Raw genomic sequence first — 18,415 nt, forward strand, 5'->3', positions numbered from 1 at the left:
CAGCTGTTTATTTTCTTTTTTTTAAGGAACAAACAAGAAAGTGGAGAGCACAGATGTAATAAAGAAAAAAAAAAAAAACAAAACACTAAGTAAGTTTGCACCCACATACTTTACAAAATAAAGCATGTTAGTGGTACAAAACATTCTATATACTGTATGACCAACAAATAAATGCACTGTAACATTGTTCTCTCAAACACCATAAGCTAAGCTCTGAAAATGACATGGACACTAGGCATCTTTATTTCATCAGCCTGCTAGAGAGTCATTTAGCACCATCACTTTGTTGTTGTTTTTGCCCTGCCTATCTCCTTTCTCGAAAGAACAGAAGCATAGCACCGTTGAATACCTAACACAAAAACAGGAATCTGAAATGCATCCCAACTTCCAGAGATGAGGTAGCTCATGCTAAGAAATGATGGAACTTGCTTGCCTTGACAACTTAAGGCCAGTAAGTGAAATTACTGGTGATGCATATCTGGATGTCAGCTAAAACAAATGAATTTCTAAATTCTGTTTCATTTTATTAGCAATTGGTCTGGTATACATGTGAATGATTGGCAACATACATAAATTGGCACCATATATAACACATCTGTATAATTTGATATGTAATGGCTTCTTAGATGGGCAAGTATTGGAAAAATCAACAAGTATTTGGTTTAAGATGTATTTTGAAGGTTAAGGGTAATTTAATAGAATTACACAGATACATTGTGACAAGTCAAGTCTGGCCTTAAATTTTAAGATATGGGACACCCCTACTGAAACTCATATTTACCCCAACAATATTTTTACTTCATAAATTAATCATGGCTATGGAATACTCTTCTGAGCAGACTGTTACATAGGAAAGTGCAAGAAAGACAATGCCAAATTAAGATGATCTTGTCTAAAGAGGGGTTTTTTTCTACAAAAGACACATTTCCTTTAATGGCTATCGTACTAGCAACCACAGGAAGACAAACTGAGGTTGAGGGAGTAGGTAAGAGAGAAATATAGCCAAAGGTTCACAAAAGTGTTCTATTTTTCTGTTATTCAGTATGCATCCAAGCGAAAGAAATAATCCTTTGAGCCTTACGTAGTCTCACATTAAAACTATCTATTTTTAATACCTGTAAATTTCAAAAGATTTTGAAACAAAAGTGAGCAAAAAGATTCATGTTACTTTTAAAAGGTGGTCATCAATCATCTTAAAATTTACTGTTGTACCAAAAAGTTGGTTTCAATCATTTAAAACGGAAAGTTTGTAAATAAAATAAATATTCAAAAGGAGGCTGGGCATTTAAAAAGAACTATATGTACAATGCTGATCCAGTATCAGCCATTACTTCAAGAGTCTCAGGATTAACTTCAATCAAAGTTCACGTGTTTAATTGCTGCTGTTGCTGAGTAGTGTGTTAATATCCCCCCTTCCTCTTACACAAAGCAAACTGGCCCAATTTCAATTCCAAATTCCTGGTCAGTACTGCCAATGTCCACTGGTGCAATATCTATGACAGGTAAGCGTGCCACGTTCTGTGTTCTGTACTCAAAGACAGTCTTGCCCACGTTCCCGTTACGTTTCTGGAGTGAAAAGAAAGAAAAGAAAGAAAAACTTAGGCCAGAGCTCATGTCAGAAACAGCCCAGTTCTAGCTGGCTAGTCAGTAGTCTTGACAGTTCAGAAGGATCCCAGTGCATCCTGACTGAGCAACACAGTACCCCCTTCACCCCACCTTTACTGCACCTCGGTTATTTTAAAATGTCTGTATCTTGCTTTTACACTGATGAACAGACCCCACAAGCTGAACTGATTTTTCTTTATGTTATGAAATTCTCCTGTAGGCATCAATTCACACCTGCACACACAATCTCAGGCTACATTATTTAAAGCACTGAGAGCACTCTTTAGATTTATTTCAAGGGCCAGGTTGATTTTAGAATAATTCTTGGACTTGGCTAAGAATACTAAAAAAATCACAAAGAGAAGTTACTACTAGCTCTCATTTATGCCCACTATGAATTTTTGGGGGAACATTTTCCTTTCTAACTCAGTCATAGTAGCAATGAGTTTCCTCCAGTAGCCTTACCCGTGTGGCAGACAAATGCTTGAGGTTATCTGAGCTCTGTATGTGGTTCCACACAGAGACGCACAAATACTGGGAAATGCAAAATGGCACAAAGTATCTCAGCATGCTCACTAATAACTGGTAGTTTGTAAACACCCTCTAAATAGTGCAGATTTCTCTTATTGAAGCCAGAAGTGTAGTAAAACACCTATCTGATCTGTTACTTCTGCAATTCATGGTGAAATTCTACAGCATATTGATTACCCAGTTCTACCAATATTTTATAAACTAAGCAAAAACTGAAATGGTGAGAAGGCAAAAGTCCTTTTTCTCCATAACAAATGACAAAGCCCCCAACGTACAGAACAGCTGTCGTGCAGCACCGTGTATCTGAACCGGCTGTTTCCCTCCGCTTTAATCTCCAGGTCATTGGCCCCTTTCAGAATCACAGCTTTCTTCAGGTTCTTCGTCTGGTCATCCATGTACCCAACACTGTTTTTACAAAGGTACGTGATGTTTTGGGCAGCTTCCTTTGATAGAAGGCGCAGGAACGTCATCTGAGTGACAGCTGTATCCCCATACACAAACTGTGAAGGTAAAGAAACAGATCAACATACAGTACACGAAAATTCATTAAGAGTTCATGAATTTCAGAAACAACTGTCATTACTGTACTTCCCAGACACAACTAGCAGGACCCTGTGACATAAAATCTTTAAAAATACCCAAGTTTATTAAAGCTCTGCAGCTGAACAACTGAAAGGCAGCTGGGTCTCCACAGACATTCCAAGTTTTGGAATGAACTCTACCTTCTTTCAAGAAGGGATTCAGTAGGAGCTGAACCTTATGTAAGAAATAGTGCATTAAAACAACTTCAAACGAGGTAACAAATGTCAAGCACAGAAAACCCATTTACAGTGTACCTGCTATACTGCAACTCTAGCAGCCTGTTTGCTGTAGGCTTTGTATTGTATTTGGAGGTGTCACAGTCAGAAAGTTTGAATATATAAAAAATAACTATAGGTTTGCATAAGGAATTTATTAACCAATTAAATTACACAGAGGTTTGAAAAATATTCTATCATGTGCCAGTGTTTCTAGAAAAAAGGGGAGCAATTTTTCTACCAGTAACAAAAATTTTTAACTGCCTGAGATATCCCTACCTGTGCAGGTATTTTCTTTGTGCTTTGTGAAAGCATTTCAACACAGAAAAAAACCCCAAGCAAACAACAACAAAACAAAACAGTCAGGAATGACTAAAAATGTATACATTTATCTGAAACTTGTGAAGAGAAAATCTTATGCACTGACACTGTCCTGTGTTATCTCTGTTTAGAACTCTCAGACAAATTTATTATTTAGAATCTGTAAGGAGTGCATATAACCATTTCACAGATCATACTGTTAGTTATAAAATCTAACAGCATTTTAAAAAAATAAAATTTTCAATTAAAGTATTCCTGAAGATAACTTCTTTCTACAAAGAGCATCTGACTTACAGAAACCCTACAGGTAGCTCTGCAGGCAGTTAAACTTCAACTGTGATATCTTGGGTCACAGCAAGGTCTCCTGGATTTAATAATAAGTGAAGGCAACTCAATAAAGCAATCAAGATCACATCTGTTCTCAAGATCACATCTGTTCTCAATTGCTGGAGGTCTGAACTGTTATCAGGAATCCACTTGATAACAGCACTATTTTTACACAGCAAAGACTTACTTTAAAGGTATTTAATTACTTGCTGTGAAATAATGATTGGAGATATTTTCTGTGCTTTTCATTTGATCAATTAGGAATAACAATGGAAAAAGCTTGTTAATTAATTATAACCCTTATATATAGCATAAACTTCTGTTATTTGGCAGGATCATTTGGCATACTTTCCAAAGTTACGGCAGAGGGAAAACCCAACAGAAAGCGAAGGGTGGAATTTTTGTCTGCCTGGAGACTGATGCATTTGGCATGGAGCATTCTGAACCATGTCATAACAATTATACTTTTTCAAAAAACTGATGGGCTGAGAGGATTTATAAAGTAAGCTTTGCATAATTAAACAGAGTTTAGCAAAGAGTTTTCTCAAAAAAAATAGTATAATTCAATTAAAACATCAGAGATTTTACTTACACAATAGTGTAGAAGGACACTTCAAAAGTCCTTAAAAAGGACAAGGAGAGTGAATAACTTAAGTAGACTGCTTGTTGGAGTTTTTGGGATCAAGAGAAATAACCTCTCCCAGCTATGTTATACTTCTAGCCAATCCTGCCTTAGATGCATTTGGATTGTTTCTCCCAGCTCTTTCCTACAGCTACTGCATGATAACCACCAACTGAATATAGGCCAGTCAATCAATCATTATACTGTTCTGACTGCAGCAGAATCTGCTCAGAAGAGCAGATGAAGTTCTGAACCAGAAGGAAACCAGTTTCACAGATGTTGATTCATGACATTAAATATATTTAGTTACCTGTGATCCCCTGTTCATATCAAGGCCGTACCAAATGGGTTTTACATCAGATGACCTGCTGGCCCACCATGTTTTACGTGGTATGGTAGATGGGTTAGCAGAAATACAGGTCTCTCCAGTATCCATGTTGCAATATACTTTTATAGCATCTTCAACACATCCCTGGTTAGGATCAATCCAATATTCACCTACAAAGATGATAAAAATTTATTCAATATCATCCTTAAGGTTCTTCAAAAAACTGGGGAGAGATAAGCACAGGTATGTCATGACAGTACCAAACACAAGGAAAACAGGCATGTGTTTCACATACTGTGATGCATGTTTTGATGTGTGTGTCCAATATAAACTATATCGTTACTTCGAGATACAATCTGAGCAGTATTTCAAATATTTCAAAAACTTGGGAATGCAGACTTGGAAGTTGTTTAAGGTTAGGGTTGGCTGAATCCACTACAAAACTCCTGGATGCTCCAAGTGCATAAAAAGCACACAATGGCTAGAAGATATTTTTCCCGACATATGAGGAAGCAATGGCAGCCCCTTCTAATGTTGATGGTGGAGGCAAAGTTTCAAAAACGGGGCACAAGCTGGTAAGGCCTGCCACAAATTATTGCTGGCTTCCAGTCTGTTCTGGTTTATCACTAGTAATCTATATAAATTAGGGCAAGTCCTAAATGGCACATTAGCACCTCACAACCCATGAATTGCTACTGGAATCAGCAGCAGAGAATTCTGGATGGAAAGCACTCACAGGTTATCAGCCCACAGGTCATGTTTTGATCTAATAGCTACTATGCAGATATTCACAACTGCTGTACAAACCTAGCTCTGTCATCACATAAGTGGTACTCTGTGATGAAAACATTTTCAGAAACAGTGTTTCATGGTAGCATAAAATATTTCACATTATAAAATTCAACTCAGTAACTACTGAATAAGTAAGTATGGGATGCACTGGAATGTGTACTTCATTGGCAAGAAGTTTTCAAGTTCCTAGGGTGAATGTCAAGGGAGACCATCAAAATATGTAATACACTTTTTTTTCCCAGTGACCAAGTACCTTCTGGCAGTAAGAGAGAGGGAGGTAGAGGAGATGGTGTGTTGATACGCACCACTTTTCTTGGATGGGTGGCACAGCTTCAGGTCATCACATGTCCGTGCTGGGTGTTTCTTTGACCCATCTGGGCTGCGCATGGTCTCAATCTGGCTGCTCAGTGACTTCAGTGTGGCATGGACTCCTGGGTCTGTTTTGTTGTGGTCATCTGGGGCTGCTTCATCTTCAGTAAACTCTGGCAGCGGATCTGCCATAGCATCGTCATAGTGTCCCATAATGTCACCAATGGCAGCTGTAAGATGGCCTGGAGGTCCTGGAGGGCCAGGAGGGCCAGGATCACCTGGTGGACCCTAAGTTGTTGTTTGTTTTTTTAAATGAAAAGGGAACAAGGGCACAGCAGAGTAAATATAATTAAAAATTATAGCAAAGACAGTCACTTAAAAAAACAAAACTTCATGGCCAATCACTTGAGAGCACAGGGAGAATTTAGACACAATTAACATTTCATAGAATCATAGACTGGTTTGGGTTGGAAAGGACCTTAAAGATCATCTAGTTCCAAATACCTGCCATGGACAGGGACACCTCCTCCCTCTAGACCAGGTTGCTCAAAGCCCCATCCAACCTAGCCTTGAGCACTTCCAGACACATTCCAAGAACTGGGGTAAGAGGTCGGAATGGCATGTGAGGTATCCTCTCTGCTTCATGCTTTCCTTACCTTTCTTAATACCTTGTTTCTTACTCCTGACTTCAGACTTAACAGCTGGGAAAAGTCATCAAGGAATGGCCTCCTTATTCCATTTTTTTAAGCCATCTCTCCCTCCTTGTTCAAATCCCTACCTAATAATTTTATTTCTTAAAATTCCAAACAGCTGTAAGTGATTTTCAGAGTAATTTAAAATCCCTGCTTCCCCTGAGTCGCTTCAGGCACATTTTCAATTAGTAAAGCCTGGACAGAAAACTTGACACTAGAAATATCTTTATATTTATCCTGCACAGTTCTGAGTTTTCTGGGCAAGGGTATGTGATACAGAATATACATTAGGTGCATACTTGACAGAGCAGGTGTTTTCCTGAAGGACAGGTTGTGAGGTCCTTCTGTCAGCCTGAGCTGTGACACTTGGGGAGGGAACTGAGTCTTGAAACAGAATGTATCTGTCAATAAACAAATCTCCACCCACAGGCTCTGCCATCTTTTTTGGCAGCAGAAAGCCTGTAACACCTTGTGTGATGCTGTGGTGCATCAGATGGTGTAGCAGAATGTGGGATTTCCTTTGAGAGTAATTACTTCAGAATTCTCAGCTAGTGCTCCAGATGCTTACTGCAGAGCACACACCCAAACTGATGCATGCTGCCTCTGACAAATTAAATCTTAACTTCTATTTCTTGTTTTGTGGTTCCAATTCACAGTTGCATGAAAGCCAGCACAGAAAGCAAAATTCAAGTTACTGGTATGTGGTATTTCTTGTACTGTCTCATTACACACATGAAGGATCTGGATACACACTGTATTGTTATGCTCTACCATCCCCTAGTCATTGGTGCCTCAGCAGAAGTGGAGATGCCAATAATTGACAGAAATTCTAATGAAATAGGGTGAAAATTAGCACATGATAAAGACCACAGCTCACATGACAGAAAAGCAGTAGAATATGTGTTCTTTGTCTTGCTCATTATTTTACTCCACCTTTATTCCACTTTTTCCACTTTTTTCCCAAAATAATCAATACCAGTCTTAATCCTTCATGCACATCAACCTTTCCTTAGAGCCCTCTAATTTTCTAATTTCTCTACCTTGGGATAGCATAACTTTTGTTTTACAACTTAGGGTACTGTGAACTGATAAATGTGGAGTATGACTAGGGCATTTGGCAAAGCTTTAGGGCTTTCTCCACAATAGTCAAAATGTTTTCCATTAGTTGCAAAGCAGCTCACAGTCTGTAAACCTTAGATTAGGCTGCAGGTCAACTGAGCTGACTGCTACGAGTCTGGGCTCTTCACTGTGATTAAAGGATTTCCTTAATGCATGGCATGATGGGATGTGCTGCTGGCAATCAGTCACATAGCTGTTATAATTTAGTACCCTCTTCGTGGGGCTACTGACTTTGAACTACTGCTAGTTCAAGATACACCAACTGACCTATTCCCTAGGCTTGCGGCTGGAGAATTCAGCTTGCCAAATAGCCAGGTTTAACTGCAGATCCAGCAGGATCCAGTGAGCTAACTGCAGAAGTAGCCCCAGGTTGGCCTAAAGAGAGCACAGGTGGATAAGACTGGAACCATCACGAGTCTGGAATACGAAAATGAGTCAGAAATGGTTCCTTTCAATACACAGTTACCCTTGCTATTTATTGGAGAAGCTTTATCAAATCTCATAATTTGTCTTCAGCTCATGGATGTTTGAGAAAGTAATGTAATAGACTAAAAAAATCTCATTATTTGAAGGTAACCTTTACCCATCAACTTACCTCGGGTCCAGCTTCTCCTACACTCCCTCTAACACCAGGAGGCCCAATTGGCCCAAGTGGACCTGGACTTCCATCTTTACCGGAAGGACCAACTGGACCTGGAGGACCCTAGAAAATGTAGAGAAAGAAGGAATGTATTTTAACATTTAATAAGAAAGTTACACAGAATCGCCCTTTCCAAGTCCTATCTTTTCAGGGAGCAATCCAATAATTTATGGCTATCAGCAATTATTTTTTTTAATAAAAAAAACACCCTTTCTTTTCTTCCCTAGAAGTAAGAAGGCAGCTTCAACGCTGTTCTTCTCAGGTCATTTACCTCAGCCATAATAGATTGGATCAGCTCTATAGTTTTCCCTAAACCACTTAAAGCAGTTCAGTTCCAGGTGCTACACAGACTGGAGTAGCTGCAGTACACCTACATTTGGGAACATCCAAGAGACCATATTCCTGTTTTATTTTGGGGTGAGTGACATACATGAGGGTATGAAAGAAGAATAGAAATTAGCAGAGCTGCCACATGCACAGCTTTGCGTCAGCTGTAGCAAACGTGTCTGTGAAAATAGACTGTAGACCTGTAGTTACTCTAAACTAAACTTTATAACTTTTCATCTAGCTATATACCAAAGCTTTACTAAATTAAACAAGGTTATGTCTCTTAGAAGAAGGTAGCAAGGTAATCACCACATCACTGAAGTCAATAAAAGCCACTGAAATAAAAGTGAAGGAGAAATACAAATCTGATTGTGGAAAGAAAGAAACAAGCAAGAAAAACCTTAAACCAAAAACACTATACTCACCCGAGGACCAAATGGGCCTGGAATGCCAGGACTGCCCTGTTCACCAATAGGACCCTAAACAAAAGAAATTATAATATAATTCTGATATTTAAAGCATATTCCTTTAGTTTTAAATAATTAGTGTGTCATACACTCAAATTCTGTATGAATAGGGCTGTAATACACATGACCAGGTAGAACCTTTCCCTCTCAGGATTCATTTCCATTCTGTTGTTCTCTCTTGTCACAGAGTAACAGAAGTCATCACAATTTAGATTAATAGAATTTACTGCTGCTTGGCTACATTAAAAAGTTGTTTCTACAGGAAAGCCCTGCTTTCATGTCATTGAGAATCAGATTGGCTTACAGAAGAGTAACTGGCAGTGCTATTATGAAGTGGAAAGATGCTTTGGGTTTTTTGTTTTACTCTTTTCCTGCATGTTGAAAGTTTTCAGCTCTTGCACTAAAATTACATTTAAAAGACTAGCAAATACAGAGAGCCAGGCCACTCCCAAACAACTTGTGGGGAAAAAAATAACTCATGCTTGCTTTTTTTTTTCCATTTTAAACAACTGTGTTCCTGATACATCACTTAACTATCAAAGAAATAAAATCATAGTAAAACCAGAACAACTTACAGGAGGACCAGGAAGACCTTGAAGCCCAGTGAAACCCCTGTGTCCTTTCTGGCCCCTATCTCCTCGATCTCCATTGTCACCTTTGTCACCACGAGGTCCTTGGGGACCCTGCAAATACCAGTGATGAAATGTAAAATGTTGAACTGGAAAAAAAGCAATTCCTTTTAGACATCCATCATTTCCTTTTAGACAGTGCATTCAGACCTCCTTCACTTCTAAAGCAAGAAAGAAGGTGGTGCTGGGGCAGCTCCAAGAATCTTATTTTTTTTACCAGAGACTAAGTAAATAATTATAGAAAACTATACTTAATTAGTCTATTCATAATACAGTAGGGAAAAAAAATAGAACAACAACCTGTAATTATGATGCTAAATAATTTACATTATGAAAAATTAAGATTGACATGTTTCCTTGCCTTACTGAACACTGCAGATTATTTTTGTAACTGAGACTGAAATATTGTGGATAAAACCTATTTTCAGCATGAAATTCTCCATGTTGCCTCTTCACTTCTCACAGGTTCTTTCACCTTCACTATGACTGAAGTACAACTGAAGTTACATTCCCTGACTACAGACAACAGTGTTCAGGCTCCCCAGCACAAATAGCTTGGATCTGTTACTGTCACTATTTCATTCTTGGTATTTTTGTTAGTTTCAAACTATTCACACTAATTCAAGAATCACTGGAAAACATTTCTTCTGCTTTCAATTCTATATTTCTCAGCCCAAATTACATGCTAAATTTCTCAGTGCTAGATTCCAAATACTTTATCAATGGCATCATAATCACTAACCACTCAATAAACTTTTCCTGCCTCTCATGTGACATCTGCTTAGGGAAAGGACAACATTCTTTTGAATTTCCCAAGTTTGCAATTAATTTTTTGTTCCAATTGGACTGTAAAAGAGTTATGAAACACAAAAATATGGATTTTGTTTGTTTTTCCATTTGGACTGAAGTCAGAATCTCATGAGTTGAATTAATGTGGTTTCATGGGAACAGGTGATCTTGTTATATTTCTGCTATTTTTATCTAAAAATATGCCTTTTTATTCAGTTTTTCTTTCTTTACCCCTTATTCAAATTGTCAAACACAGACTTCAACCATTTGCTAACTCAGGTCATCCCAACAGCAACACACTCCAAAGAGCCTTCCAAAGCATTTCTTATTTCTCTGCAAAGTGTTTTTAAAGAAAGTGTAGAAATACTAGTGTATTTAAACATTTATACAGATTTGCACCTCAGAAGTCTACCTGCAGCTACTTGCAGTCAAAAGGCTAGAAGCTGAAGCCTTGTTCAGCAGCCTAGTTTCTCATACAATTTCCTGTAAAAAGCATCCCAGATAAAACCACAGTGACCATGGAGAACTTACAGGCAAACCTCTTTTCCCTGCACGGCCTGGGGGACCCATGGGACCTCGAGAACCCTACAAAGATTGCATACAGAAGTGATGTGAAGCAATGCACAAAAACACACATGATGGCTTTTTGATAAACAGAGTATTTAACAAAAAAAAAAAAAAAAGCCTCACTTACAGGTTCACCTCTTTGACCTGCATCTCCTGGAGGGCCAACAGGACCTGGAGTTCCTGGACCTCCTGGGGAACCTGGTAAGCCTGCAGGGCCAGGTTCACCACGATCACCCTGTGAAACATAATTTCAACATTATTTATCTAAAGAGGTCTGGACTGGACCAAAGCAACAGGACTCTGGCATTGCCAATCTATTTGCTAGCAATCACAATGTAGAAAGATATTCCTTCTTTAAGAACTCATCTGCATTTGTGGAGACAGGTGTTCTTAGACTTCAGCCAGGTTTCCTCATCTTTGAGTGGTACCACTTATACAAAGCTCTGATACACTTACAGAGCAAGTTCTCCATTCAGGTTAACTGAATGAAGAGAAAATCTACAATAAGGCAATAATAAAAACAAGATTTCCAGAAATGACTAAAAAAAATAATATCCTCTTACACGTTCTCCAACAGCTCCATCTCGTCCAGGAGTACCATCATTACCAGCAGGTCCCTGGAGTTATGGAACAAAAATAGGGCTATTAACTCCATGAACTTGCATTTCTATAAGAACAAGAAATTTTTTCTCCACTTCTAACTTCAAGTCAAGGAGAATAACTACTAGGCTGTCTTTTTCTGCATGTTAAGAGGCTCTAATACTTACTTCTGGGCCAGGTTCACCTACAGGTCCAGTGGCACCTGACTGGCCAATAGGTCCTGGGGGACCCTTATCACCAGATGGCCCTGTGGGACCTTGTTTTCCTGGTGTGCCCTAAAAATGACAAGAAGTATAATATCAACATTTTAATCAAAAATCAAAGAAAGGAGAAAAAAGCCTGCTGCCTGCAAAACACTTTTCATTTATCTGCTCTTAAGTACAATCAACATTCATAACTTCCAAAACCTGGTAATTAGGGAAAGTGTTCTGATAGTTCTGAATATATATTTAATATACTAAGTAATTTTAAGCAGTGTGTGTGTCGGCTGCTTCTGAGCAGGCTTTCATTGACTAGAAGCTGCACTTGAAGTTAGTCTAGCTAGCAGCAACTCCACACTCCTCCTTGATATATGAATATGTCTGATGGCATTATCTGCAGTAAGTAAGCTCTTTTTGACTGGAAAAAATGTAAAGCAGCGTGAAATAGGCAAGATGATTTTATTATTTTTCATATTTATTTTTTTCTGTCTCACCAGCAACAAATCTAGTTAACCTGGAACAATTTCTGGTCAACTTTAGGTATAAATTGACTTTATGAATCCAGTGGTAAATCCTCCTGGATCATTGGGCTTTCCAATCAATATCTATAAAGATTACATGAAAGCCAAGAGAAAACAAATGGCAATTTTGAAGATTGTAGTTTACAATTTAAGAAACAGCAGTTACAGAGTATTTACTTACATTCGAGTAACCTTTGGGCACCTAAACATAAAGTCTGGGGTTGTTTTTTTCAAGGATCTAGTATTAAGTCAAATAAGAATATTTCAGCCAGATGTCTTGATGCTATTACACACTTCTAATTCAGGCTCAGATATTCCATTATGGCAGAAACAAAATCTGCTACCTCATGCATTTGCTCGAGATTTAGTAATTTACTGTTCTCTTCCTATTTGCTCCTGCCATTGCTGTTTTCCAGCTTTCTCCTGGTGCTATTATTTACTATTCTCTCCATTCCACAAAGAAATGAGGAGGCCCAAGCCTGGTGGTACATTGACTTGATCATTACTTACGGCAGGACCCGGAAGCCCTGGCATGCCTCTTTCCCCTCGCTGTCCCGGCATGCCAACAATTCCTCTCTGGCCAGTAGTTCCTGCTGGACCAGGGGGGCCATCTGGGCCCTGAAATCCACAGAGGATAAAAGAAGGTTACTATCTTTTCAGGACCAGTAAGTAACAATGAGGCCAAGCCTAAAGTTGATCTAGGGAGAACTCATAACATCAGCGAGGACGTACCGGCTGCCCATCTTCCCCAGGGTCACCCTTGTCCCCAGGACCACCAGGAGGCCCAGCTGGCCCTCGATCTCCCACACGGCCATGAGAACCAGGATCACCACGAAGACCTGGGGGACCTTCTTTTCCTGGCTCACCAATAGGTCCAGCAGGCCCTGGAGCCCCCTAAGATGATTAAAACACCTTGTTACATTAGATCCTTTTCTGATCAGGACAATAAAATTCTAAGGACTTTGTTTTAATTAACTATAAACATGTCTACTCTAAAGAAGGCCTAAAGATTTATGATTTCAAAAATGAGATTAAATGAACATCAAATTATGTCCAAGCTCCAACCCCTCCTCTCCATAATTTGCAATTCCAAAATCCCTCCTTCAAAAGACACTTTTTTTTTCTTCCTCTTTTTTCCTCTTCTTGTGCCTTAGCTGTACAACTACTGCTAGAAAGCTAACCTTTGCCCATTCTTTCCAATATTATCAAGCTTAAGTCCATATTCAAACTTTCCATTCATGTGGAACAAATTAGTGTTTTAACGGGCCTTCAACCTTTTCTCAAAGACTTCCCTGTTTCATTATGTTTTCCATGAACTTCACCTTTTGATAAACTGATGATGACTGCAAGTTATTTTTCTCATCAAAACATTAATAGGCAAATGAAGAGAATGACACAGTTCTCTTTCTGGAGTTGAATCCTCACTTATTGATCCACAGCTGATTTTTATTATTTTTTTTTACTGTTTCTGAAAACATATATAGACATGAGAGATTTTGTGGTTTTGCTACTTAGCTCAGTGAAAAGTCTTGCACTAATCTGGGCACTGACACTGGATCAAGCCCAAAACTCATGAGTTTTCTTTAATTAAGTCAGATGCAAGCACGTGCTCACAATAGTCAGTGCTGACCAGCTGTTCTATAGCATCAGACCAGAAACACCGCTTCACCTTTCCTGCTTTATTTAGTCTTCTAGTTTTCAATGACCAGTTTATAAAACACCTATGAGAAATATGACAGTTGACTTACAGCAGGTCCTGGAGGCCCAACTCTTCCAGCAGATCCTGGGAAGCCAGTAGCACCCTAAAAAAAATATCAATGCCAACTTTATTAAAAGCACTGGTTACCTCAGATGTCCTCAGCTGAACTAGTGAGCCAGTGTTATAATCACAGATTGTGAAAAACAGGCTAAGGAATGATGCACACGTTACACAGAAGTTCAGTATTAGACTATTTGCAGTCAGGTCACAAAAAATAAAATCTACTTACAGGGGGACCCTGAGTTCCTCTACCACCTTTTAGACCAGGAACACCTGGAGGGCCCTAAGAGGAAAGGAGAAAGAGAAGGGTGATAGTGAACATCCAGGACATCTTAAATAAGCCACATCAGTCTATGCCACTGGTTCTCTGACAATGTTACTTATACTTACTGGTGGACCAGGAGACCCAGCAAGACCCTGTGGACCTGGAGATCCAGCATCTCCTTTCTGTCCAGGCTCTCCAGGTTCACCTTTGACACCTGGCTGACCATCAGGGCCCTACAAAAAATAATAATTTAGAAGAGACATTGGGTCAGAGAATACAAAATCTTTCCAGCCTAACAAAGTAATATTGTAGGGACTTCGAAGGAGACAAAAAATAAGAGGAGAAGGAAGCAGCCCAGGAAACAGTGCATTTTCTCAGTGGTTCTGTTCAAGAGAACTGTAACAGTTCAGCACAGTCTTTAGAAGATCACAGATGGGATTTTCTGAAGTCCGTGAATTCAGAATTTCCGTTTAAAATATTTTCTTATCTAAATTACGTATTTCTATCCTTTAGATTTTCTGTTTCCCTCAGCAGCTATTGCATACCCAAAAGCAAAAGGGACTGAACAAACACTCTTTTTTAGTATTCTTTTCCCCATCAGGGGAAGCAAGTGCCCAACTTCTTGTGCAAGGTCTGACACCCAATATTTAGGCTGTGAGAAGGACTTGGGCATTCACCAGAAAACTCACAAACCTTCCATTTGGTCTATCAGTTCATTCCAGCCTTCACTACTCATAGAGCAAATCTTTGCTACCTTCAGTAGATGACACTTGGTAACTTGCCTCATTTTAATCTCAAAGGAGCAACAGAGCATATCCATGAAAATATTAAATCTGGTGAACAATTACATAATCTTTTCAACAAAACCACTTTTCAAGTGTCTGGGGTATTTCTTGGCCCTTTTCTTTACTTGATACACCGATGGGAAAAAGCAACAGCTCTTTTTGCAACAAAATGGTGACCCACGTTCCAGAACATTGCAGTAATATTCATAATGAAGGAAATAAAGTAGGTCAAAGGATGACTAAAGGAAACCCATTAGTGTTGCAAAACACTTACCGGGGGACCAGCAAAACCAACAGCACCAGTCGGGCCATTTTCTCCTCGGGAACCCTGGTCAAAAAAATTTAGAATAACTGTATTTAACATAAAAGTCTTTCTACATACAGTGTAATTTGCAGTTAAATATACAAGAAAGGATGTTAATTCTTTGCTGTCATAAGTGTGATTACACTTTTGCTCTATCAGAATCAAACAATCTTTTAATCACAAAATAAATGATATTAACTAGGATGTTAAGAACTGCTATTTGTTCAAGACTATAAATACTTTCAGAATTTAGATTTGGAAGGCATATGCAAGCACTGAAAAGCACAAGAGGAGAAATTCTGCTCACAAGCACTTCCAGTGCTAGTATGATTAGCTGAAGGGCAAACACTTTATGAAACCCGCCATTCCAATCAGATGGACTGTGAAAAAAAAAAAAAAAAAAAAAAAAAAATAGTTCAAAGATGTATTGTTCTACAAGGTCAGAATGGGCTATGAACTGCTTCAACTGAGCTTACCACATCACGTTTGTTTGGAAAAGAAGCTGAAGGCTGCCAAGCTCCAGCACTCCCCAGAGGGGTGGAAGCTGTTGCAGTTTTCACTGGAAATAAGGCTGCTCTGATTTATGAAAGAGATATAGTCAGTTCCAAGTATGAATGATCTAGAAGGGCTGAGCCTCTATCTCCCTAATCAAAGTAATCCCTTAAAAGCCTTAAAATCACAAACAAGCTGACGATGATGAGTTAGAGTAATTAGATGAAAACTAAGATACACTTCTGTGTTTTATTCATCTACATATTTGTATGTATATAGTAGTATGTGGTATTGGTAAGCTTTTAAAAAGATTTAAACAATTTCAAGTGACATACTTTCAGGAGTGAGGTAAATAACAGTAACTGTGTAAAGATTGCCCTAAAACAAGCAGAGGACAGAGGAGCAGAATCTGCCAGCAGTTTTGCAAGTGTACAGCATCAAGACAGGAACTAGAAATTTTGACTCTGAAGAAGGGAGAAGAAAATAAAAGATATACCAGCAAATGAGACAAAACCTGCAGTTTGGATCAGTATTAGGTATTTTTAACTTACACCACATATAAACCAAACATGTTTACTCACAGGGTTTCCACGAGAGCCAGGAGGACCAACTAGGCCTCGAGGACCTGGTTCACCCTTAAAATAAAATTCAAGGTTATTTGTCAAGTAACTTAGACAAGTAGCAAGAGTGCCAGTAGTTAAAATAATACTAAGAAACTTCAGTTTGGAATTACATAAAAATCTGCTTACCTTTTCACCAGTGGGACCTGCCGGACCCGTTGGCCCTATTGGACCAGGGAGACCCTTTTGGACAAGTTAAGATAGAAAGAAGTTTAAAAAGTGATGCTTCTTAATGGTCTTTTTTACTTACACTTTACTTGCATTTCCCCTCCCAGTGACCAAAATCCCACATCTCAAAAGCCTTATTTTTATTCATTCTCTCTCTCTTCATCAACTTCATCTTCTATTTCGTGCAGCATTTATGAACAAGGCCAATGACTAAAAAAGCCCTGGCTTTATTTTTCTCTCTCAGGAGGAAGCGATGTCCTTTTTTCCCCACTTGCACAGAAGCTCTCTATTTGTTTTATGCTAGTATTTCATTGTTTAAATTGATTTTCATGGCCTTGGTTACTTTTGAAGATCAATTTCTATCTTGAAAACTCTTCAAAAGTGTCCTTTTTCTCTTCATAGGGTAGTTAGGTAAATAGGTTCCAGTCTCTCCATCCAAACCTATCAACTGCATATGATGATCCTGCGGCACTATTCATGTTACCTTCCTCAATATTTAGATATATCAATTATAACCCCCTTTCACTAGAAGCAGAGTACCACAAACTAAGTTTATTTGAAGCAAAATCCCTCCAATAATCTGCACTGGAACAAAGTGAAGAGAAAGACAAAACCAATAGTATTAACAAGGAAACTGCACCACCACCAGTGCTCTAGTGATTGGTAGCCCAGATGTCTGCAGATAGCTGGCTCTAGAAGACGGATGTACATTTAGTTCACCATTGCTTTACCTGTTCATTAGTTATTGCAAGCTAGAAACTTGACTTACAATGACTAGCAAGTCTTCTGTACTTTTCAATACAGATACCTGACTTACAATAAAATTCACAGCTGCTAGTAAACCCACAATAGTTGTTGAGTAGTGTTTATGAGCTGAGAACCTCCAGCACAATAAACAACATGGTGTGTGGACAGCAGGTCTAAAAAGAGTGATGGATTTACTTACTCTTGCCCCATCATTGCCAGCTGTACCTTCAGCACCTTTCTCACCTATGCCGCCCTATGGAAAATACCCCAAAAAATCTCAATTATGACACTGAATGTTGAATAGTTCATACCCTCGAAAAACTGCAGTATTAAGAGACAGGTGATTCACTTCAGCACAACAGAAATAATCAAACTTACTCTATCACCCTTGGGGCCAGGTGTTCCAGCAATCCCTCTTTCTCCAGGCATACCTTGAAGACCCGGCGGGCCTGGATCACCAGGCGTCCCACTAGGGCCTGGACTTCCCTGAAAAAAAACAAATAAGAAGTTGTTGTCTCTTCATCTGAGAAGTATCTTTGCCTCTAGGCTGCAGAACATGCTGTGCCTGTGTTGAAGTCCCTGGGGTACAGTTCTAAGTAATCATTTTCTCTTAAATTTGGACTTTATTCATGTCCAAATACTTTTCTTTTCCCACTGTGTTACTCGGGAAGTTAGTTGCAACTTAGTTAGTTGCTAAGCCCTTCCAAATACATCAGTATTTACTCAGTGTATACTAGGGATGAAGACAGGCAGAAAAAGAAGCTCAAGCATCTTTCTTACTTGACCTCAATGCCACATGGGTCTATTACACAAAGCTACAGGAAGAAGTTTCCAAGAGCAGAAATGCTTTATGCTTTGCTTCTCACAGCATTACTAGAGACACTCCCTGCATGGGTGAACTTCTTAGGACCAATTATATCTGTTACAGGTGAAAGAAAGGCATGCTGCTTCCAGTATTTTCTTCTAAACACAACCCTGCCAAGTCTCTTTGAGTAAAATGGTTCTTAAAAGGGCACCACTGCCAGGGGCTTTTCTGTAGTTCAGAAATGGCTTTGCCTGTTCTAGTGAGAAACACAAAAAAAGTTTCAAATT

At 38.9% G+C, this 18,415-nt stretch overlaps 1 protein-coding gene across 1 annotated transcript in view; it reads right to left on the reverse strand.

Annotated features, from left to right (window-relative positions):
- Positions 1–975: 975 nt before the first annotated feature.
- COL5A2 (collagen, type V, alpha 2) overlaps positions 976–18,415 on the reverse strand; it is a 102,486-nt gene continuing 85,046 nt past the window's right edge. Inside the window, exons 34-54 of the mRNA XM_009995232.1 lie at positions 17,702–17,809; positions 17,523–17,576; positions 16,538–16,591; positions 16,370–16,423; positions 15,267–15,320; positions 14,333–14,440; positions 14,172–14,225; positions 13,932–13,985; positions 12,916–13,077; positions 12,694–12,801; positions 11,630–11,737; positions 11,426–11,479; positions 10,990–11,097; positions 10,827–10,880; positions 9,453–9,560; positions 8,836–8,889; positions 8,039–8,146; positions 5,629–5,920; positions 4,514–4,701; positions 2,412–2,636; positions 976–1,566 (exon numbers count right to left, since the gene is read on the reverse strand). Coding sequence (XP_009993534.1) covers positions 1,420–1,566; positions 2,412–2,636; positions 4,514–4,701; positions 5,629–5,920; positions 8,039–8,146; positions 8,836–8,889; positions 9,453–9,560; positions 10,827–10,880; positions 10,990–11,097; positions 11,426–11,479; positions 11,630–11,737; positions 12,694–12,801; positions 12,916–13,077; positions 13,932–13,985; positions 14,172–14,225; positions 14,333–14,440; positions 15,267–15,320; positions 16,370–16,423; positions 16,538–16,591; positions 17,523–17,576; positions 17,702–17,809 — 2,256 coding nt within the window. The 3' untranslated portion in view covers positions 976–1,419. The remainder of the gene's footprint in view (positions 1,567–2,411; positions 2,637–4,513; positions 4,702–5,628; positions 5,921–8,038; positions 8,147–8,835; positions 8,890–9,452; positions 9,561–10,826; positions 10,881–10,989; positions 11,098–11,425; positions 11,480–11,629; positions 11,738–12,693; positions 12,802–12,915; positions 13,078–13,931; positions 13,986–14,171; positions 14,226–14,332; positions 14,441–15,266; positions 15,321–16,369; positions 16,424–16,537; positions 16,592–17,522; positions 17,577–17,701; positions 17,810–18,415) is intronic.

The sequence above is a fragment of the Chaetura pelagica genome, unplaced genomic scaffold, assembly GCF_000747805.2.
Source record: "Chaetura pelagica isolate M959 unplaced genomic scaffold, ChaPel_1.0 scaffold33, whole genome shotgun sequence".
In the NCBI taxonomy this organism is placed as follows: domain Eukaryota; kingdom Metazoa; phylum Chordata; class Aves; order Apodiformes; family Apodidae; genus Chaetura; species Chaetura pelagica.